Below are 23594 nucleotides of genomic sequence, written 5' to 3' on the forward strand. Positions count from 1 at the left end.
CAGCAGGCCACACGACACCCCACAGAGTAACAGATGTCAAACACCATCATGGCGGCCGTGTTTGAACAAGGCACACACAGATACAAGTAGATCATCAGGCTGTGAGGTAACAACAGAGCAAAGCTGCCAATTCCTCTTAAATCACATTACAAATCTGAGAAACTGGATTACTGCTTTGACGTTTGCTGATGTAAAAACAGATAATACAATTACAAAAAAGAGGCAAAATATCCCAAAGATGAAATTCATTTTTGACTGAAGCTGCAGTTTGTGCGTGGCGGTAAATTTAGATTCGAGTTGAGGACCAAACTGTCAGAAACAGATTCAGTTCAGGATATTTTCAGGACCAGGTTTCATCCTCACTGGAGAGCGGAAACAATCTTCAGTTTAATTTGAGACTGGTGTGTATGTGAAAATAGCAAATGTGTGTCTGAGGAGGAGTGTGCGTGTCTGTGTGTGATCCTCAGAGCTCGCGTGTGCTCTCTTCTGAGCCGTCTTCACATATGGACCGTAAACAGGGTGATTACCAGACCGGGCTGGGCTCCGCCTGAACGCCACCCAGGGACTCTTTACATCATCAGCGCACTGCTCATGCCCGGCTAAACACACAAACACACACACACAGACACACACACACACACACACACAGCAGCCGCTCGCACACACACGTACGCACGCTGCAAACGAGGGTCTCCAGGTGACCATACGGTGGCCTAGGAGGAGAGCTGGCTTCATACCGAAGGCTCCTACGCACAGGCTCGGATCTAAATACACACACACTCACACACCGGTAACGCTCTCAGATATACAGTGTGTCCTGTAAGTTGATATACGTTTCACAAACACAGTCAGGCAAACACACACACAGAAGCACACACACACACACACACACACTCAGACATACACACATTATTGGCCCCTGTGAGAGATATACTGCCGTTTCATTCCATTCACTCCAGAGCTGCCTCTATGATATACTGACTACACCGCCTGTTAATACAATATCTGAGCTAGTGCTTTCTATCCAACCTTCCCAGCCGACACACACAAAAAAAAAAATAACTGAATATAACACCTAACATGTGAAACGCACATATCTGCCGTTGTCTGATGCAATGAAATGTTGAGAATGAACCAAACGGTGGAAAAAAAAAAAGGAACAAAAACAATCCAGATCATTCTGGGTCCGGGCCAATGTTTATCTAACAATAACCATACGTTCAACAACACCTCTGCTTTTTGGCTGCCGTTGCCTACTAATCTTTGTGCGTGTGTGCGTGTGTGTGTGTGTGTGTGTGTGTGTGTGTGTGTGTGTGTGTGTGTGTGTGTGTGTGTGTGTGTGTGTGTGTGTGTGTGTGAGGGGCAGTACAAAAAAAAACAAAAAAGAAATCATGCAGCAAACAATAGACAATAGCCATTGATTTGGATTTTTCTATGTGGATTCTTTCCCCCCCCCCCTTGAATCAAACTCAGGGCATTTGATAAGTAAAGGATAGAAGACAGAGGTGATGGCGACAGGGTTTGTTTTGTAGTGTGTTAATGTAGCAAGGCAGTGGGGTTGGGCTTTTGTCTTTTTGTTTTTAATAAGCAGACTGGGCTTCAGCACCTGTGATAAGGGACATTCTTTAGCCAGAGAGCTCTGATTCATGTCTTTGAGTAACTCCTTGAGGGCGTTTCTTACTGTAGAGTGGCTCCATTGCTCAGGTGGCAGGTCCTCCAGCTTAGGACAACTGTGGAGAGAGAGAGAGAGAGAGAGAGAGAGGAGACATAGGGGGTGTGGGGTGGAGGAGGTCAGGGAGATATAGGGGGAGGCAAGAGGGAGGAGGAGAGAGAGAGGGATGCAGAGAGAAGGGGGGGGGGGGCGAAGGGAGAGAATGAGAGACAATTCAGATGAGGAGAGGAGACGGAGAAAGAAAAGGAAAGCCAGCAGCCCTGATGCTCTCTCAAATCAAATGATAAAATAAACAAATCATTTAATCTGACTGTGTGTTTGGATGTCCCTCAGATGGTGAGAAAAATGATTATAACACCTTTAATAAATTTGACCTGCAATATTACGGAAGTACATTCTGCATCATTCCCTCATCCAAACATCACTGGTTTCAAAACAGGTTTTTACTCAATGTGGTCAAACAGATACAAATAATTGAAAATGACAAATAGAAAAAAAAACGCAAGACATATGTTTAAACAATGTACAAAAACATCAAGTGCTGAATTAATTATTCAGGTAATTAGTTCTTCCTGTAAGTCACTTCAGTCCATTAAATGTCACAAAAATAGAAACAAATCACACAAAGTCATCAAAACCCAAATTGAAAATGTTAAATTACAACAACAATCAAAATCCCAGAGATGATAATAAAATGCTGCAAACCTCCTCCTATGAGGAACCAGTGAATGTTTTATGTTTTCAATCATTTCTGCAATTAATCAACGTTATAAATCGAATGAATCAAAAATTAATAATTTTCTGTCGATCGACTCATCGACCAGTAAAGTGCCCCCTTTCCGAAATCCTCCTCAACACAAAGGGTGTAAATTGGGGTTTGTTGGCGCGAGCGCGGCCCTGTTTTATTGATGAATTATGGCTAAATCCCTGAAACGATCAGATAGGTAGAGAGCGGAGTGGAGACAGAGAGAGGAAACCAGAGAGAACGAGAGTCTGAACACACACGGGCCCCTGCTCGCTTTCCCTGCTGCAAGCGCCCCTCCAAGACAGACAGATTTCATTTGGCGCATCAAGCAGATGCATCTGGAGATTGCTCTGTCTCTCTCTCTCTCTCTCTGTGCCTGCCTCGCTCTCTCCCCCCTCTCTTTCATATTCTCCCTCTCTCCCTCTCTCTCGTTCTCTCTCTCTCGTTCTCTCTCTCCTGATTGTTCTGATTAGTTAATTACTTTATACAACACATCTGCTGGATTGATGCATGAATTATACATTAGCTGCATGTGGCGACTATTATTTCGTGTTACTTCTACCTTCCTGGCTCGGTGTGCTCGGCAAAACAATTTAAGGTGTTACTGGCTAGATTTCTGTGGCGGTCGGGGTTTGGGGGGGAATTGGAGGGATGGCGGGGTGGGGGGGGAGAGAGAAGGGGAAAAACAAATACAAAACAATAACAATACTGACAACAATATGCAGCAAAAATCCAAATAGATTTATGTATCAAGTGGATAAATTGGTTTTGCTGTTAGGTAGTGCTACTGTCGCTAACGGCAGGAATTCAGCTCCGTTCAGCTTAGAAATGAGAAATATATTTTACGCGGTGGGGCGGGAGCGCGGGGCAACCGAGCCGAGCGCCCGGGTTTGCACTTCACGTGTGCGAGACGCATGTGTCGCTGAATTACTTTTCGGTAAAACCTGCCTTGACACTTTGCAAGTGAGGGAGATGAGACACTGAGCGAGGTTGTGATGAGTGCCCATTGTGTGCGTGCGTGTCCGTAAATCTGTCAGTTGGCGGCGTCGGGGAAACGTTACGAGCGAGGAGATAACGCCCGGGATAGAAAAAGGGATGCGTGGAACGTTCCTGAAGCTAACATCTGCTCGTGAGGGAAAACACACGGCCTCTCACACACACACACACACACACACACACACACACACACACACACAAACAATGGATTTTCCAGAACACCTTAGACTGCTCCAGCAGCCAGAGCCTCTGGGGAGAAGGAAGTGAACAAGAGGAGGGAAGGAGGGAAGGAGGCAGGAGAGAGAGAGAGAGAGAGAGAGGGGTAGTGGAGAAAGACAGCTATCTGTGCATTCAGGGCTAGCAATGCCGGAAATAAACACAACCTTCTGTACGCTGGGAGGTGGACGCGTGCACGTCAATGTGTGTGTGTGTGTGCGCGCGCAAGAGTGTGTGCGCTTGACTGGTGAAGGCGGGTGGCGGCGGCGGTGGCGGTGGTGGTGGTGTTGGTGGTGGTGGTGGGGGGGAGAACGAGGGAGAGAGCAGGAGGAGAGAGGGAGAGGTAGAGCGAGGTAGGAAAAGAGTAGGAACAGCTCTCCAGAGGGTTGCAGAACACTGGGTTAGCGTGCAGCTGGCACAAGCCTCCACTCAGCTGTGTGTGTGTTGTGTGTGTGTGTGTGTGTGTGTGTGTGTGTGTGTGTGTGTGTGTGTGTGTGTGTGTGTGTGTGTGTGTGTGTGTGTGTTTTGAGTCTATGAGCACATACGAGCCGGTTTCTGTCTATATCTATAAACGCTTGTATGCTCTCACTGTGTGTATAAATACAATGGAGCCTCACACCTACAGAGCAGCATTTAGCCGACAATATGGAGAGTGATGGCAGTCGACAGCGAGCGCTACCCAGTCGGTGAGGGACGGTTTCAGCTTGTTAGGTCTTCTGCTTTATTATCACGACGATGCTGAATTCGGATTCAGAAGAAGTATAGCTCACTTTAAAATAGCCGGCGCAGCCCAGGTTTATTTATCGTACTATTTCAGGTGAACAACCTCGTATTCATCTGTGGTCCGAGTCATTTTTAGCCGCGCACCTTTTCCAGGTTTCCAGCCACGTTCACTTGCTACCGTGAAAAGAGCTGAGGCAGAGTTGGGCTCCAAAAAAACACTCTACTTTATTATCATATTTCTTTTAAGTTTTGTTCCCCCCCCCCCAATGCAAAACATGCACATTAGTTAACATCACTTAGCAGTTAAATTTAGAGCAGCAACAAAAGATAAATCCTCTTCATCACGTACCGCAGCGTGAACTCAAACGTTAGCCAGGACAAGGGGAGGATTTCGGTGACTGCGTTCCCATCGATTTAACAAATAAACCAATCCCAACGCCGGGAGAAGATATTTTCTCTATTTAAGGGGGTTTTTCTTTTCGCATTTCCTGGGAGATGTGAGCGTTTCGAGTCTGTGTGAATGAGTAATAAAGCTATTCTCAGTATCAAACATGCAGAGGGCATTGGTAGATTGGCGCCTGCCTCTGCTGGAAGTAGATATTAATAAATGTAACTGTGCCTCTATGTGTATATAAGAAAAAAATGTGGAATCATCTACACATGTTTTAACTTGTGCACAAACACACACAGGGGACAAATTACAGGAGGGTTAGGGTTGTGACTTATTAAAGCACTTTATGTTGGGTTTTATTCTAAATTATTCCACTCACAGAATCTATGGAACGTTCTGAGGGTTATTTACAAGGTTTTTCTAGTTATTTAGTGGCTTCTAGAGGAAGTTTTAAAAGTAATTAAGAGGATTGAGGTCCTTTAAGAAGTTGCAGTGGTCAGTGAGGAGGTTCGAGAGGTTTTAAGAGTCTCTAAGGTTTCTTTTGGAGGTTCTACTGGTCACTGAGAAGGTTCTACGTAGAGTTTTAGAAGGTTTAGCGGTGAACAAGAAGGTTGTTTAGTGGTTCTTTATGGGGACCTTCAAGTCACCCAGGAGAATGTAGGGTCCCTCCAGGTGGTCAAACATTGACGGGGGGATTTTGCAGTGATGCATTCGACAATGTCCCCCACCCCCCATCAGCAAAACACCAAATTAATTCCTGATTTAAACTACACAGAGGAATATCTGGGTGTGTTTCTCACCTGTGGAGCTGGATCTTAAGCGTGACCACGTGGTAGACGTCCTGCAGCATGTCGGCCACTGTGGCATCCGGTGCGTCTGTCACGTATGACAGGGGGACAGGGTTCCACTTCCCCACCTGAATCATGCCTGAGAGATTATGGATAAAAACACAAACACGGGTAAACGATCATGACTCACATGGACACCAGTGAAAAGTTATTAAGCTTTTTGGATCACTAGGCTACAAGTCGTCTCCCCGGCACTATCCCGGTGACACAGGAGCTCCGTGCAAACTTTTACTTGATACTGAAATCACAACAACCACGTCAGAACTTCTGCTGAGACTACCTTAAAAAAAGCAGCAACCCACACAGCAGAAAGTGAGGAGGGATACTGCTCATGGGAGCAGTGAAATAAGATGTGTGAGAGTGTGTGTGTGTGTGTTGAAGTGTGATGGACAGGCTATAATAAAAGAGCATGCTAAGAGGCACCTTGAAACCGCCACCCTCGGCCTGCGTGTTCTCTAGTGCAATTAGCAGACCCTTTCCTCCGCCGGCCCCTCCCACCTACTGAGTCACCGAGTGTATGTGTGTATAAATATATACTGTACGAGTGTGTGTCTGTGTGTTTTGCTTGCTGAGAATGTGAATGTGCATGTAAGCATTTTTAGTGGGTAAGCCTGTGCGTTTAGACTGTGTGGGAATGTGTGTGTGTGTGAGTCTCCTGTCTGGGATCAGTGTCAGGATGTGTTACTGTGGCTTCAGATCTGCAGGCACTGGGCTCTCATGGTCACAGACTGTGTGAGTTTGAGTGTGTGCACTAGTAGCAGGTCGTCAGAGAACGCCATACAGAGGACGTTAATGAGCGTCAGAGAGACGAGGAACGAGAGAAGACGAACGAAGAGACGACGGCGGTTACCTTTGGCCTGAGCCGCCGAGCTGTGGGAGTAGCCCAGCGACAGCAGGGCCATCTCAATGAGCTGGTTGAAGAGCATGTCCTTACGCACCAGGACGAACTCGGCGTGCTCCTCCTTGCTGTCGAAGTCCATGGGGTTCTCGTAGTGCTCGACTACACAGAACACGGGCAGCATGTTGCCTGAGGACACAGAGACACACACAGACGTCAGTGAGAAACAGCGAGAAGCTCACATGTCTTCATGCGTTAACTTTGACCTTCAGTAGTCGGAGTGTTTCACAAAGGGACACGAATGATGATGAGTGGCGATGATTATGTTACGTTGAGGTTGAGGGTCAGGAGGATTATGAGTAAGTGAGTGGATTGCTGAAGAGGGGAAGTCTCACCTCTTAGTCGTTATGACAAACTCAAGGTGAGGAATCAAATTCCTTAGGGGCACGATAATACGCTTTCCAGTAAGATTACACAAAAACAACTGATGCGAAGGATGCGGGTCAGGGCAGAGCCCATAAACATTGTGATGCAGATCTGGATCAGGGGGCAGATCCAGGAATTGTTTATTCACTTTCTTTTAAATTGTGAGATTTAAAGGTTTTCTTAAAAACAATTAACGGATCTTGATGAAAGAAAACAGACACATTAAGGGAACTGATTTCTATGTGAAATACTGGGCGTCGTTCTAAGTCCCTTTAAATAAACTATTAGAGGATTCCTTCAGTCTTAGTGTTTCTTCTTCACGGTTTTAAGATGATAACACAGATGTTGCACAACGAGCATGAGTTGTGTGTTTAATAAGAAAGTTTACATATAAATGGCGCATGAAAAAAACGTTTGCTTGAGCGTTAAGCAGCCAGAGAAAGAATCCCTCGACCCTTGTGTCTCCTTTTGGCACAATGCACAGTTTATTCACTGTGGAGGTGAAGGGATCACATTAGCCTTCCTCTCTGCCTGCCAACCCAAAATCAGCTTCCCATGATGCAGCGCTTCGCGTCCCGAGCCACCTCTGCTCCCGGAGGTTTCACTACCCCCCCGTGTCAACAGTGTCTCGGCTGCGAGGTGGAACGAGCGACTCCTGTCCAAAGACTAGTCGAGTGTTCAAGGGGACCCAATGTGCAAATATCACCCACGGTGTTGTTTTTACTAAAATAACATCCCTGAAGTGTTAGAGTTCACCGACACGGGGGGCAGCTCGGACTTCTGAAGCCTCAGTCCGAATGGAAACAACCGCAGGCGATCGAACTTTTGTCAAAGTGTTAATGAGGGCCAGAGTCTACCGCTTATACTCTACTTAGCAAATCCTACAGTGTTTATGAGGTGGCCCTGCTGCCCCTCGCTCTCAATGGGTCTCCACCCGACCGGCACCTGGAAACATTTCTGTACGTTCATTGTCCGCGCTGATTAAAAACGAATCACGCTCTAATATTTTCCAATCCCAGGCATTCCAGAAGATGTACACAGCTCTGGCAAAACAATCAATAAGCCGACAGATGCCAGGGAATGTGCTGAAAGAGCTGCTTTTCTCCTCCCCTGATTTTAATAGATAAAGATCTAACAATAAAGACTGCTGTGTAGGTTCATTTGGGGGATCAATACTGGCTTTGTTTCCAGGGAGCCCGGAGAGGGCTGCTGTAAATATTGTTTCGGGCTCGGACACAATGCCCAGTGTGGGCCCTCTGCGAAGCCTCCGCGGCGGACCGCCCACCTCCATCGGCTGCTTCGCCCTTTACCCAGGAAGAAACTTATTTGAAAAAAAACTGAGGCGAGGAATAGGGTGGAGGAGGGGGGAGAGCAATGAGGAGGCTTTGGAGGAGCAAACGTTGCAGGAGGCCAAGAGAAGCAGAGATGATGGAGGTGAAAAATTAGGCTCTCTCAGTTGGAGTGCGACACGTAGATTAAAGGAGCAAATAAGAGAAACGGCCCATCTGAGGACACTCACACAGCCGCATTCCAAGAGTTCCTGGGTCCCTCTTGCCCAAAGAAAACCGAACCGGCCAAAAAAACAAACAGACGAGCCGCGGCAGCCAAGTGCGATAACAGCCCCGAACCTGCAGCTTTTCAAACTCATTTCCAACCCACTAAAAAACACACAACCGTAAAAACTGTTCGTACTAGAGATGGCTTTGCCCGCCGTGTTTTTCACCAGACAACACCAGTTATATTAAAAAGCTATGTCATAATCTCAAAGTAAAGGACCCCCCCCCCACCCACCCACCACCACCACCACCGTCCTTAAACAGCAATGGCTCTTAAAGGACTCAAACTTCCCCTTAATAAACAAATGCCAGCGCAGGAGGTGCAGCGGCTGGAGAGAGGAGCAGTGACACAGCGCTATGCAGCACGACACGAGGATAATTCTCACAGTGTTCCTCTAATAGCTATTGTCTGGGCAAATAAGTGGGAGTGTGTGCAGCACGAGTGTGTGTGTGTGTGTGTGTGTGTGTGTGTGTGTGTGTGTGTGTGTGTGTGTGTGTGTGTGTGTGTGTGTGTGTGTGTGTGTGTGTGTGTGTATGTGTGGGAAGGGGGATACTTAAACAGCTCTCCTCTTTATGTTGTGTATTCTCTTACACAAATACACACAACACTCGGTTTGTATTCCCTGGCTCTGCAACTAAGAGTTAATTAACGTCATTGATCATTTTATAAAATGTTTGATTAATTAATGGATCGTTTAGTGTGTGAAATGTCAGAAATCAGGGCTGCAACTTGTGAACACTTTCATCAGCAGTTAATCTATATATTATTCTCTCCATTAATTGTTTTGTTTGGAAAATGTCAAGGGCAAAAAAAAAAGAAAAAAGTGACAAACAAACATTGCATGACAACTTCCCAAATGTGAAATATTCTAATAGTTTTGTCCCGTTAACGGTTAGCAGCAAGCAGCACACGTGTTGTACATTTTGTGTTGCTGCTTTTTGGATGGTGAGTGACTTCCAACAACTAACTAGTTTGGTAAGTGATTAGTTGATCAGATAAACAGTTAATAGCCAAGTTGTTTTAGCTCAGGAACACTAAGAAGTGCTTCTCGCAATTTCCCAGACCTCAACGTCAATTGAAACTGAGAAAATCTGACAATCTTTACGTTCAAGCTGCTGAACACAGCAGACGTTTGTTTCTCTTTGCTCAATGACCCACAAACCTGAAATCAAACACAACTGTTGTCGATTAACTTTCTTCTGATCGAGTACACGATCCTCTCAGAGTAAGTGCAGACCCCCCCCCCGGACACACCCTCTCCCTCTTACCCCTCTTGTGGCAGGTCTTCAGCAGGTGGCCGGTGGGTTTGTAAGGGACCCCGGCGAGCTTGGCCCCGGTGCTGCCCAGCCTGGCTCGGCCCAGGGGGCTGCCGTTCTGCTCCAGCCGGAGCAGCTTGGCCGGCGGGGCCTTGGCCTCGGCCATGCTGTTGACCAGCTCGGAGTTCTCCTTGCCCAAACACGCCTCGCTGAGATGGTCCATCATTCTCAGCACCTCTGCTCACTATCACCTGGGGACAGAGAGACATTCGAGTGTCAGCGGAGAGACGAATGTGTGACACGAACCAAGCACAAGAACCGGCGGCTACAAAATCCTTCCTGTTGACATCACTGACATGTGAAGACGTGAATGGACGTTTTTATAGAGCAAAAAAAAAAGAAGTGCTTCAAGTAATGGAGACCTCTGAGAACAGACCCGTCACGGCAGTAACTGTCAATTCGCCTCAGTAACGACAACTCAGGCCGCGGTGACGTTCTCGTGCCGTGTGTAATGTTCCCATTTTCCAATGCATGTATTATGTATGGGTGTCCCGCTAGAGATTCCCATGCGAGGGGGGGCAAACAAGCCCTGGTTTTAGTGCAAACACATTAATTTGCTGGGAGATTCCACTTGAATGGATACAGTGCAGTTTAAGGAACAAGGTTCTGCTGCTGCGGTGCACGCAGAGACAGAGAGAGAGAGGGGCGGCGAGGGCGGGGGGGGGAAACTAACGTAATTCACTTTCTGAGTCACTTCTTGTGGCTTCACATTCCAGGCGCTGCAGCTCGGGGAGGCAAAAGGCCGCAATGTCATTTCACTGCGACCCGACGCACGCGTTAGCACGTGTGTCCGCAGACACTACAGGTGTGGAACTTTCATGTGAGATCCTGCAAAGTGAAAAGTTAAACAAGTTTTTCGGGATTGGAGGACACAGGCAGCAAGTTTGACAAAACAGAGTTGCTGACTCATTATCACAAATGATAAAAGTTAAAGTGAGGAGAGGAGTGGATGGGAGAGAAAGATGGAGGCTTCACCCACAGGTGCACACACACACACTGACACACACTGACGAGAGCTCCCTGCAACTTTTCGGGTCAGACTCCTACTTGTATAAGAGATATGTGGCCGTGTGTGAAGCTGCGAACAGAACAGTGATTGTGTGGATGCAGGTTGACGCACGCCGCTGATGGACTGCCGCTATCAAAAGAGCGAAAAGGGCAAAATCATCCACCCCCACACAAAAAAGATCATGAACTCCCCCATTCATAACATGCAATGAGGCAACTAATTCCCCACAAATAAGAGGAGGAGGAGGAGGAGGAAGAGGGGGGGGTGGAGGAATCCAGACCCGGATACAGCCTGGATCCAGGTCAGGATTTTGTTTCCCATAATAAGTCATAATGAATCAAATGGACCCGGAGGAGGAAGTTTAAAGGTAGAAGTTGAACCACCAACCTGAACAGCAGCACTTCAGCACTGGAGAGCATAAAACACCGGCTGCACGAAACGCGTCTTCTCCAAGTTTGGAAAAAGGAAAAAAAAAGTCCTCTGGTGTGATCTGTCTCTCTGTGTCTCTCTGTGTCTCTGTGTCTCTGTCTGTCCCTACGTGTGCATGGCTGCAGAGAGCTGCTCTTTAATGAATGAGTGTGTGTGAGAACAGACGCTTCCTCCTGCTCCTCTGCGCGGAAAACAACAACAACAGCGACCCGGCGGATCTGCGGAGGAGACGAGGTCGAGACGGACCGGGAGAGGCGAACATTGGCGTGTGTGTGTGCGAGCGCGCGTGTGTGTGTGTGTATCGGGGGCTAATCCCGTCCGACTGCCGGGGAAACGGCGACTACAGGCGGCGACACGGAGCCGCGTCCGTCGCTTCCAAGTGCGGGCGACTTCTGCGCTAGTTGGCGCCCCGGCATCCGCGTCGCCTCCGCGGCGGCGGAACGGGAGCAGCGGCCGCCGCCGCCGCTGGTGCTGCTGCTCCTCCTGCTCCTCCTCCTCCTCCTCCTCCTGCTGCTGCTGCCGCTGAGAGCCGGAGCAGCTCGGACACACACATGAACCAACAACCGCCGGAGAACCACATAAAAAACACACACACACACACCAAAAAAAAAAACAGGCTTCAACGTCGGCTTGATTTCACCCGGAGATAAGCAGAGATAAGCGGGGGGGGAGAAATGATAATACTCAGAAGGAGGAGAGGAACCGGCTGGGTGATCGGCTCCGTGTCGCGCCGATGTGGACTCGATATGCGGGAACTCGGAGCAGGTTAGCGGGGATTAAAAAAAACACACACAGCCACACACGGGGTGGGGGTGTCAGGAGAAAAGAAAAAGTGGCGTTTACTTTCCCGGTGTCGAGCATAAATAGAGGCTGCACAGGAGAGCTGCTGCCCGCGGTAGTAAGAGGAGGAGGTGTCCTGCTGCCTGGTGGATCCGGACCGAGCTCCCCTCTCTCTCCCTCCCTCTGCTTCTATCTGTCTCCCCCCTCTCTCTCTCTCTCTCTCCCTCTGTGTCCCCATTAAATTATTAGTTGTATTGACTCATCACTCCCCCTCTCTCTCTCTCTCTCTCTCTCCCTCTCTCTCCTCCTCCTCTCCTCTGCTGCTCCCCCTCTCTCCTCAGTTCAGATGGCGTGGTGCAAGGAGAAGGGGTAAAAAAAAATACAAAAATAATAGGTGGGGGGGAAACAGAAGGAAGGATGTGTGTGTGTGTGTGTGTGTGTGTGAGAGGGAGAGGTGGGGAGTGTGTGTGAGTGTGTGTGTGTGTGTGTGTGTGTGTGTGTGTGTGTGTGTGTGTGTGTGTGAAAGTGGGATAGAGATCATTTCAGTTTATTATAAGAAATAAAGTAGAGGATGAGAAAAAGATGATTTCTGCACATCTCAGGCCCCAAAGTCCAGGAGTCAAGTGGAGAAAGTACACACACACACACACACACACATACTCACACACACACACACACACACACACTTAATGCTGACCCCAACCCCACACACACACAAACTCTATAGTTGTGAGGACACTTGCATTCTTTAGTCCCTTAACCATAACCATAACACCAAGTCTCAACCCTCAAACATGGCTTTACATTTGTGAGGACCAGACAAAATGTCCTCATAATGATGGTATTGAACCAAATAATATAGAAAGACACACACACATACACACACACACACACACACACACACACACACACACACACACACACACACACACACACACACACAATGGAGAGGATGCACGCTGGTGCGATTTCCGGCTATGCGCGCAGGAATTTTTAATCAGCTTGATTAGTGTGAGGCGGTCCTGCATTTATTACAGGGCGACACACACACACACACACACACACACACACAACCATACCTTAATACTGTGCATTATTTATATTTAACTTTATCAAAGCATAGTTGTTATTTTTTACTAAATAGTACACGTTGAAAACAGATAAATGTAAAGTGAACTCTTTGACCTTCAGTCTCAGATACACGACAGATTCAATAAAGTAAATAGAGCCTCTAAAAAAACATGTACGTGTCCCCATCACAGAAAAAAACAAATTAAAGGGAATCTCTGTGTACACTATCAGAAAGTAGGTCCATATGTGAAGTCTCTATATTCTGTATGCTAATAAAAACTGTTATTACTATTAAACTACTGAATTATTATTATTCTAATAGAAAATGTCCTGTCAATGTTTTTTATACTAGAACTAAAACACCAATACTAAATTTTACATTTTACTTTCTTAAAAGACTGCATCATGATAGCAATGTACACTCAGACTTTACAATAATAAATATATGATTGGCTTTAAAAAGTGGTAAAGTCTGTATTATGATTTTTGTCTAATATTTAGCTATTGCATATAAATACACATATTTATTCACCAAACAAATAAAAAAAGAGGATTCAGAATTTCAAAAATGTGCTGATGAATGTATTTTCTCTTTATATTTATATAATTTAGGTCAATTTAAAAACGCTAAATGATGTATATATGTTATTAAATCCCATAATAAGCTTAATGCAAATCTAAATAAGTAGTTAAACCTCTTCATGCTACAAGCAGAGAGGTCAGGTTCGATGGGATGTCGTCTCACTGCATCTACGAGGGACTACTTTCTGTGGACTGTTGTCATTATTCCGTGTGTTTACCTCCACGGCAGGTCACAGCCTATTATGCCAAACTGTATTATATAAAAATATTAGACAAGCTAATCTCTGTTGATATTTGCAACAAAAGCAAACTGTCAAAGGAGAGGAGGAGAAGAAAGGAGGAATGTTGAGAGGCTGGAAAGTGACACAATCGCTGCAGACAAAAGCTCCTCAAGTTGATGTGCAATCTATTGTTGTTATTATTTTATAAAAACTCCTGACAGGCTTTGTTGCTCCACAAGAAAAAATATTAGACAAGGTCATCGCTGTTGATATTGTCAATAAAGGCCCGATATGGGGTTGGTGCTTCACTTTAAAACGACCTAATAACTGCTTCACCTTGTGAAACCACACAGTCACACGGGTCGTACAGCACAGTGTGTGGGGCGAAAGGTCAAGGTCAAGGCCACGGGGGTGAAACATGAAACATACTGAACTCATGGATGTAAATTGTATTAAAGAGCATGAATCTTTGGCAACGGAGGTCAAACAAAAAAGCCAGATGGGTCCAATATCTACATCAAATAGAAATAAGCTTCTGTCCAGGTTGTGCAAGTACAAAAACAGGAAACCCACAGAAAACAGGAAGTGCGCGCACCTACAGTGTCGCGACGAGAACGTCAGTAGTTACGCGTCGACCGTGGAGGTCAGGCGCATGTGGAAACGCTACGTAGCACTGCGTGGTTTTTTTAAAGTAAATCTTCACGGGGCTCATGAATTCCATCTGTGTGAGACCGTAAATACAGTAATAGCACACTGTCGCACACAAAGCTGTTGTTTCATAAACAAATGCAAAACCACAGACATGAGCTGCACGGCTTAGAAAACAGAAAACCCACAGTCAGGTGAGAACAGACGTCGGAGCGACTCTGACTATAAAGGAAAAAACGCTCATTTTAATGGAAGGGGCGTTTGTTTTAGGGTAAATCTGGAAAAGCAATCGTGGAAGAAGTGATGGCGTATTGTTTTTCATCGCGCCGCCGGTTACAGTTACACATCTCATTCATCCCTCACTTGTGAAACCGAGTCATTGTTCCACCCCCCCAATGCGAGGTCGAAAGTTTACTCATTTCAAAAACACATCTGTGTCCAAAAAAAAAACGAAAACAGCAAACAGTGATGAAGCTTTTACTGGAAAAAAAGTACACTGTGAAACTCACCTTTCACACCTGCCCTGCTACACTGACACGGAGGTGGCATCAGGTGTGAGTTTTCAGAGGGCGGCAGCTATTTAACAGGGGTCCCACATCTGTGACTGTGTGTGTGTGTGAGTGTGTGAGTGTGTGTTTGTGTTTAAACAGGAAATGGAGGAGTTGTTGAACACACAAGCAGAGGTCGCTGCACGGATTCGGTGATCAATTCCTACCTGAGCCGCTCTCTGTGTTTCAGTGAGAGGCCAACGCAGCGAGAGCAGTGAACCCGAACAGGAGACACAGCTGTGGCGGTTCAACCGCTCTGCTTCAGAGTCTGAGTAAAGGACTCAAACGGTGGAATAATCACGGTGTTTTTTCACCGAATATCTGAAATTTCAGGTCACTGAGGAGAATCAAAGTAAAAATTCACGAATGAACACGGTCGAAGTTGCTGCTTATCCAGAGTTTCCTGCGACTAACGAGGAGGAAATTGTCCCGTCGCCGTGTTTTTTTTTGGTCATTTTCACAGAAATAAATAACAAAAAACAGGCAGAATTTTGCCCTTTTTTAAAAAATACATGAGAAGCATCGTTTTGTTTTTTTACAGCAACGTGCCTCCTGCTCATGTTCACCAGTGTCACTGTGATGTGCAGCAGCATGAATCACACAGAGACGCTGCTGCAGCCCCCCCACCACCAACAGAACCTTCACCTCAGCACATCATTCTGCATCACCTCAACCTGCACGCCGTCGCTGCACAACATCCTGGATGTTGACACCTATTTCACGTCGCGGTGTTTTACACGATGTTCACTGTAGCTTCTCTCGTCTCTCTCTCTTTGTTTTTGTTTCTCCCCTCTCTCTCTCTCTCCCTCTCTCTCTGTCTCTCTCTCTCTCCTTGGCCGTGGTTAGCAGCGTTCGGAAAAACAGGAGCGACGGTGAAAGCGAGCCATTGTCGGCAAATGCTCTTTTCTATCTGGCATGACGCAAGCAGCCGCAGTCATTTCCACTGTGATTGTCGGGCACCATCAGAGAGCATCGATAACCCCTGCCAGGCCTTGGCACCGCCAACAGGTGCCAGCACTGCCAGCGAGGTTGGCACTGACGTGGCTGTGAAAACCCTCTGACATCCAGAAGGGCACAGATTTGCACTGAATGCACCACTGAATCAACACTGCTGATTATCAATTAACATATACCGTTTTGTATCACAAAGAAAAGGAGAGGGGGAAAAAATGGGTTTTGAAACACAGAAAGCCTGTTTAAAAATACTAGCTGTGTGCCGTTCTAATCACGTGCTGAATGCAGATTTAGCCCTGTTCAAGGTGGGTCTTTACAAGCCTGTGTGGCTTTGTGTCGGGCAGATACAGTATGTCGTGTGCCGCGCGTGTACACAAGTGTAATTGTTCAGACGGTATTTTGTGCTCGTTGGCTACATTTGTAAAGAAAACACGAAAAATGACATGAGAACCACGACAGACTGATGCTACATCCCAACAAAGGACACCTCGTATTTAAATGTCAGGAGTCGCAGCATTACGCCGCAGATACATTTCACATCACTGTCGGTTTCCACCACTTATCTGCAGTATCACATCTGGGCCCCGCTGCTGTTTAAACCACATGTTGGTGTCTCTGAGGGGATGAGGCATGATTTCTTTAAATCAAGACGCTAATAATCTCCACACAAAAGGGAGAAAAGACTGGAAATGAATGAGAAAATGTCTCATCGCTGGCGCCTGCTCTTACTGTACGTAGGTGTTGTGATGTCTTCATGCTCGCCACTTGTGATGCGTCTAATGGGCATTAATACGATTATTTGGATTACTAATACAAATTAGTCTGCGCATCAAGTCTGAGCGCACGACGCAGAACAGCACGGGCGCTGTCACCGGTTCAACTTTGAGCGCTTTCTGCAAGTGTCGCCCGCAATAATAAAACACACACACACAAACATAATAGTGTTATTAGTGGCTGCAGAGGATTAAATAATCTGTCGGGGAAACATGTCAAAACACGCCTGCGTCAGTGTGGGTGCATGCGTGAACCTCGGAGAGGCAGAGGATGAAAAATAGGAAAACACGGGTGGTTTACATCAGATGCCGTGAATAACAAGCGAGCAGTTAAATGGGAAGTAAAAGTGACAAAAAGATGAAATCAATCTCATGTCTGAACAAAACAGTGAATGAATGGAGACGATGGTGTTTCCTGCGTTAACGATGTCTGGTTCGAGTTTTTTTATATCGTGAATGAAACGACGACAAAGGGAGGATTCTGACACTCGGGAATTAAGAGATGATTTAGTGCCGTTCGCGTTCGCGGGTCATTATGTGGCTGAATGAGTTTCAAACTGTTACAGGCTGCCCCCAAGACGTGTGTTATTAAAATAAAATGTTAGGTTTTAATACAAAAAAAACAATATGGAAAGTCTGGACACACAAGCGTCATCATTTCGTCTGCACAGGTTTCACTTTCCTCATCCTCTTCTCTGAAATTAATGCCTGTTTTGTCGGTGACGCCTTTTTTCTTTTAATTCTCATCTGTTGCACAAACACACAACTTGGCTTCACGTCTGCGCGGAGTTCAGGGGTGAGACGCTCTATTAATGTTCCCTCCTCAAACATCTGAGCACCGTGAGAAATTGCCTAATCAGTTGTTACAAGGTAACCACAGATAGACTAAATATTCCATAATGAACACATCCACCAAATCAAATTAGTTTCGTGTTTTCCATCAGCCTCTAATACGGCGAGTGTGGCTTTCAATTACTGGTGAAATAAGGTGATTTCTACATTTCTCATATGTCCGCGCTTCGGTGTGGGAGGACGCGGAAACCAAGAGACAGAAAGAACAAGGGGGGATGTAATGAACCGAGAGTCGGCTCCAAAGTGCTTAATTGTTTTATAATCATATGAAGTCGACAGGAATAGCAGCAGAGTGAGTGGTCTCCACCTCAGGTCTGCGAAACAGGAAGGTCTAACACCCGTCGGCCTCATCAGGTCTCTGCGCTGAGACCTGGTTGGGGTTTTTTTCTCATTTGCCTTGTTCTCACTCTCCACTCTCGACACCCACACTTTCGGTGTGCGGTGTGCACTGTACACCATGCAGCTCCCACACAAGATGCATGCCACACACGTAGACAACACGTACATCCGCCGTGCAGGCTGCGCTCGAGTCGAGCGAGGCCTCTCTGCCTTCCGGGTCCGGGCCCTCGGCCTGAACCCGGACACTACAGTCGGCCTCTGTGTCATCAGGTCGACATAAGCCCGTAATTACCCCTGAGCCACGCCGGGTCAGTCTTGTGTCACAGGAATCTGCATTAATGATTCTAAACTGGATTCCCACCCGGCCCGCTGAGAGGACCCTTCACCGCCTTGTTTATCACCCCCTCCCTCCCTCCCTCCCTCACCCTCCTCGCCTTTATCGAATTATAAAACCAATTAGACATAGAACAATCAACAGGCATCAGAGGCAAAGGCCGTTTTTAAAGAAATTACTTTTCTGTCACTGCTCGCTGGACCCCGGTCATCACATGACCGAATAATTAAACTCTAATTTCAGCCTCGTGGATCGCAACAAATAAACAGTTAATAGAGTTAGAAAGACAGTCGTGTTTGTGTGTCTGTGTGAGTGTGTCAGAAGAGAGAGAGAGAGAGATACTGAGGCATGGCCTTGTGGGACAGACCGAAGGGGCGAGAGAGGCCACCGCATCCCGCGGGGTTTCTCCTGCCGTGGGGGCAGAGGCGGGGGGTGAAGGGCACAGTAACGCGGCCTCGTGGGGAGGTCCTGGTAGTGTTTAGGAAATGAAGGCAGGTGACGGGATGGTGTTACTCGCCTCGGCGTGCCAGGAGCGACGCTGTGCGCCGAGATGAAGGAGAGAGATGCAATATGAGCATGTGGGGGGAAAAGAAAAAACGTCTCTTAATATCGAGGCTTATGCAGAAGTGTTGAATAAGAGGTGCAGACTTAAGGATGAGGTTCTTTATCTGCACTTTTTTTCCTTTGCACGTTTAATCCCTTGTCAAAGGATGCGTCATCCATCCAGTTGAACAAAACAGTTGATAAGGCAAGGGTGTGTGTGTGTGTGTGTGTGTGTGTGTGTGTGTGTGTGTGTGTGTGTGTGTGTGTGTTTGTGTGCGTGCACGCCTCATGTGTATGAGGCGGAGGGAGAGAATACAGTATCTGTTGAAATTGTTTCATTGGAGTATGTGGGTGGAAACCGACATGACGGACTTCAGTTTTTTTATCTCCGGGGGGGGGACACGCCAACCCATCTGACGAACGGGGCTGATTGTGAGGACCCAGAAAACAATGTGACGCTTTTATCACTAAGCCAAGGAATCTGGATCAACAGTATGCAAAACATATGCCAGAATGAATCCAGTCCAACGTGCTGGGACAACGTAAACACCGACCACTATCCCCCTTCTCCTCTTTTTCTGCTCGTATGAAAGAACTTTTCCAGATAATGACAAAATGAGCTGTAACTCCCTGAATCACACACGCTGCACCGTGCACCCAGGGTGGTATGTCTGTAAGTGTCAGAGGAGGAGAGGGGGGGGGGGGCCTTTCTTACATATCTGAGTCCTGGAATGCAGCCGTCATTATTAACTCACCAACCTTTTTTTCCTTTTTCTCGCAAACCAGTTGCAGCATGTCATAAAAAAAAATAAACACTGGGAATCATTGTTATCTGTCTCCGCTATTAGCAATCATAACAGAGCTATTTCATACAGGGGGAGGGAAAGGGTGGGGGTGTGGAATCCCCAAAGAGCCACACATTAAAAAAAACGAGACAGGCCTCTTATTTACTGGCGACAGTCTAATAAATACATTTGCTGGCAGCTAAACAGGTATTTACTCTGCTCCCTACCACAGGTATAATTTCACTGTTTGCTGAGCTGTTATTTCGCTACAGTGATAATTATCGAGGTGGTAAAGAAAGACGATTAATGGTTTTAGCCGAGATATCAGCCTCAGCAGAGTGAGGCACAGCCCAGATCTAAACTCCCAGCAAATACTCAGCAGTCGGCGGTTTTAATAAATCCGCAATTCTTTTTTTTTCCTTCTCCATTGCTGCAGGAATTTACACAAAGCTGAGACGCCGTAGCTTTTGTGAGCATATAGAGGTGTTTTTTTTTTTCTTTGCATGTGCAAGGACAAAAACTTTCCCCGCAAGTTTTTTCTATATTTCCCTGAAAGCAATAAAACTGATTATGCAGAGTATAATTTAATTTTAAAGCAAAGTGAGGAAGCGATACAATCATTTCACTTAACATCATCTCAGAAACAGACTAGACGGCAAAAACAACAACGGAACAACAACAAAAAAAAAAAGAAATCACAACCTGTTGTCTCCGACGTGCGGACTAATTGGTCTCTCAGGGTCACGGGACAAAGTTTGCTCTCATCTGACGAGCTGCTCTTCATCGTCTGCTAACCTGACGATAATTGAGCGCCGGGCACGTCAACACGCAGCCGCCGTGTTGTTCCTAACTCCTCTAGTCGACGCCGGAGGAGAGTAAGGTCTGACTGGTGAGACACAGAGCTGCTCACCGTGCCTGTCCTAGAAAGAACGTGCCCGGCGACCTGAAGTGACGCTCGAGAGGATGTTGTGATGCAAGAGTGTGTCGCGGGGAAAAGAGAGCAAGACATTGCACGACTGTTTGTGAACAATACACGCTGATTTCCTGCTCTTACACTACAACGCCACAGTAAACGCTGTGTGCACTGGTTTCGATTAGTCGTCATGAAAACAAAACTACGAGCTATCGGTGGGGTGGGGGGGGGGGAAACATGAGAGTGCAACACGGTTATAACTGTAAGTTGAAAGCAGAAAGGTAGAAAGGTGGAAACACTTAGGTGTTTTCCCAGGTCTCCTCCTAATTGTAAACCTCGGTAGGGTTATTGTAAGAACTGTGAACACGACAGAACACATTCAAATGAATTAATTACTCACTAATAAGCTGTGACAGATGTGTAGGCTTTACTGCGGGATCTGTGTAACCTGGCAGCCGCGTGCAGCGCCGCCGTCCTCGCACTGTGATTCTTATCATTCCTGCCAAACAAGTTTATGTGGAGATTTTTTTTTTTTGCCAAACAGACTGGCATGCCGTTGTGGGTATGTACACAAGTTTCGTTTTTTTTTTTCTTTCTTCATTTTTTTTTGTGCCACTTTCACAACCGCAAAGTGACTAAAAACAAGAGGTTGTGATGAAGGTTCAGAGCCGAGGAGTAAACCTGAGAAGTGTTGCTTCTCACGAGCTGCCGTGGAGGCTTTTTCATCTTGTCTGAGGACTTTTACAAGAAGTGACACATGGCGGCATGAGACAGGAAAAGGGCTGATGTGTGTCACTGCTGTCAGAGGCACTGACCAGATAAGCCACAGCACCTTGAACTGCCACAGATCCGCACAGATAAAAGTCAGCGTGCTGCACCGTAACCTGCTTCTTTTCCTCTTCTGTGCCATGCTTGACCTCATAATCGCATGTGAGCAAGCAAAGCACACAACCCGACAACCGCAGCGAGATAATAAACAAGCAGCCGCACTGACGACTGAAGATGTCAGATTTCGAGAGAATTGCCCTTTAATTATCTGATCGCGTTTCTAATTCAAAGCAAACTTCTGCACCATCTTTAATCGAATTTACTCAGCAGTTTGTGCTCGTTTCCACGCGGCATCGCGGCTAAATGGCCAAACACAATCTTTAAGACAGCTGCAGCACAGACACACTGGTCTTTCACGAGTGTGTGTGTGTGTGTGTGCTGATATCTTTACATAAATAATAGTGAAGGTGAAAGTAAAACCCGCTCGGCGTGGCCGTGTGTGAAATGTCACCCTTTAAAAAAACCACAGGACATCAGTGCCCACACACTCTTTAAGGTGGCAATACGTCTTCTCAGAACTGAGTGCTGTGTATTTCACACTCACACACACACTCACACACACACACAGGGACCTGATCTTACTTCATCAGCACTGTGATAAAGCCACACACCAAACAGCATGACTGCACCCCCTCTGTATCATCACATCAGTCTGAGTGCCTCACGCCAAGTCATCCAGAGAGAGAGAGAGAGAGAGGAGTCATAAACCCATTAACTGTTTGTTTCTCCCAGTCTGTCACACCTTTTTTCTTTTTAATAACCTTGTTGGGCTCATAGTTGGTATATTTCTACACAAAGTGTCTCGTGCTACACGGCCGTAAAAAAGTGTTGAAGGAAGTTGACACGTAATTAAATAGTAAGTATATGGAGAGAATAAATGAAGTGGCTCTAATGGCCTAATAAAAAAGTAGTAAAAAAGTAGATGGGCAGTTGGGCTGCAATAGCTCCAGCATCTCTAATAGACAACTGTCAGCGGTTTGATAACAACTGTGTGTGCTTTGTCAACACACACTTTAATTATAATAATTTTTTAAAAAAATGGTGAATTCAAAAGGCCTTTTTAAAATATATATATATATTTTTTTTTTAAATAAAATGATCCTGACAGGAGCATGCGCACAACAAAAAATATACACATATTTATTGTGAGGAAATAAAAGTGTGAGCAACTTTCTCCCCCCTTGGTTGGTGAAAGCCTCCGCGGGTCAGCAGCGGTGGAGGCACCACTCCTCCTCTGCTCCTCCTCTGCTCCTCCGCGCTGAACAAGTTGTTAAATGAATTAGAGGAGATGGATGTACTTAACCCCGCGAATATCACGAGTGCTTTGCTTATTCGTGCAGAAATGACACAGGCCCGTTTCTGCACATTTCAAATTAGATGGCAACCCCCAAAAAAATAATAAAAAAGAGAGTCTGAACGCGTGCATTTATATATTTACTATTAAGCGTGACATGCATGGTGTGTGTGTGTGTTTTTTTTCCTGTTTATGAAATATTAAAAGCGAGCACGCCACCTTTAGACTCTGTGGCTTTTAAGTGGCTTTTTAATTCATTTTCCGTCGCGCGTAAATGTCTCGTTCTAATTCCAAGGAGAAGCAACTTATTCCCGTTATAAGTCATGAAGCAATTTTTTTTTTAAAAACACACACACAAGGTGATTAAACAACGGAACCACTAAGAGAAAGGATGAGTGAGGAGGAGCGTACCTTTAAAGTCAGCAGTCGCCCGACCTCTTGTTTTCCATCAAAAGTTGAGCCACCTCTTGTCACTGCTCCACGACGACTGATCCAAAAATAGGCAAACTGCTCTGTGGGAGGACAACAACACGAGAAGAAGCAACAAAAAAAAAAAAAAAAAAGTCAAAAGTCCTGCGGATGATGAAGGAGGACACGAAGGAGGAAAAGAGGAGGAGTGGGTTGGGGTGGGAGGGGGGGGAAGAGAGACTCGTCTGGTAAAGAGAAACCGCACGAGAAAGCGGCTCGGGAGCTGCGGAGCGCACAAACGGCGGATGGAGCGCAGGAGTGCGAGGGAGAGAGAGAGAGAGAGAGAGAGAGAGAGAGAGAGAGAGAGAGCGAGCGCGCTGCGGGCTGCGGGGGTGAAGTGGAGGAGAGGAGAGGAGAGGAGAGTAGCGGCATGTGAGGAGGCTCTGCTGCTCCGAGAGGGCGGCAGGTAAACGAACCGCCCCTCCCCGTTTGCTGATGCTCAAATCGATGATTTGCCAGCTGTGGCGCAGCTTGTCTCATTGCCCCACTTTGGTT

The 23594-nt window shown here is 46.4% G+C and overlaps 1 protein-coding gene across 5 annotated transcripts in view; it reads right to left on the reverse strand.

Moving 5' to 3' along the window:
- The window catches only part of LOC118114341 (DNA-binding protein SATB1), a 58998-nt gene extending 35773 nt beyond the window's left edge, over window positions 1–23225 (reverse strand). The window contains exons 1-5 of one of the 5 annotated variants that reach the window (XM_035164750.2): window positions 23043–23225; window positions 9681–9919; window positions 6442–6618; window positions 5544–5670; window positions 1607–1730 (exon numbers count right to left, since the gene is read on the reverse strand). In XM_035164750.2, coding sequence (XP_035020641.1) covers window positions 1607–1730; window positions 5544–5670; window positions 6442–6618; window positions 9681–9894 — 642 coding nt within the window. In that variant the 5' untranslated portion in view covers window positions 9895–9919; window positions 23043–23225. Of the gene's footprint in view, window positions 1–1606; window positions 1731–5543; window positions 5671–6441; window positions 6619–9680; window positions 9920–11124; window positions 11930–12009; window positions 12147–23042 lie in introns of those variants that run through there. The other 4 variants (XM_035164746.2, XM_035164751.2, XM_035164748.2 and 1 more) reach the window with 4 other exon arrangements.
- Window positions 23226–23594: the final 369 nt, after the last annotated feature.

The sequence above is a fragment of the Hippoglossus stenolepis genome, chromosome 8 (genome assembly GCF_022539355.2).
Source record: "Hippoglossus stenolepis isolate QCI-W04-F060 chromosome 8, HSTE1.2, whole genome shotgun sequence".
Taxonomy (NCBI): Eukaryota; Metazoa; Chordata; class Actinopteri; order Pleuronectiformes; family Pleuronectidae; genus Hippoglossus; species Hippoglossus stenolepis.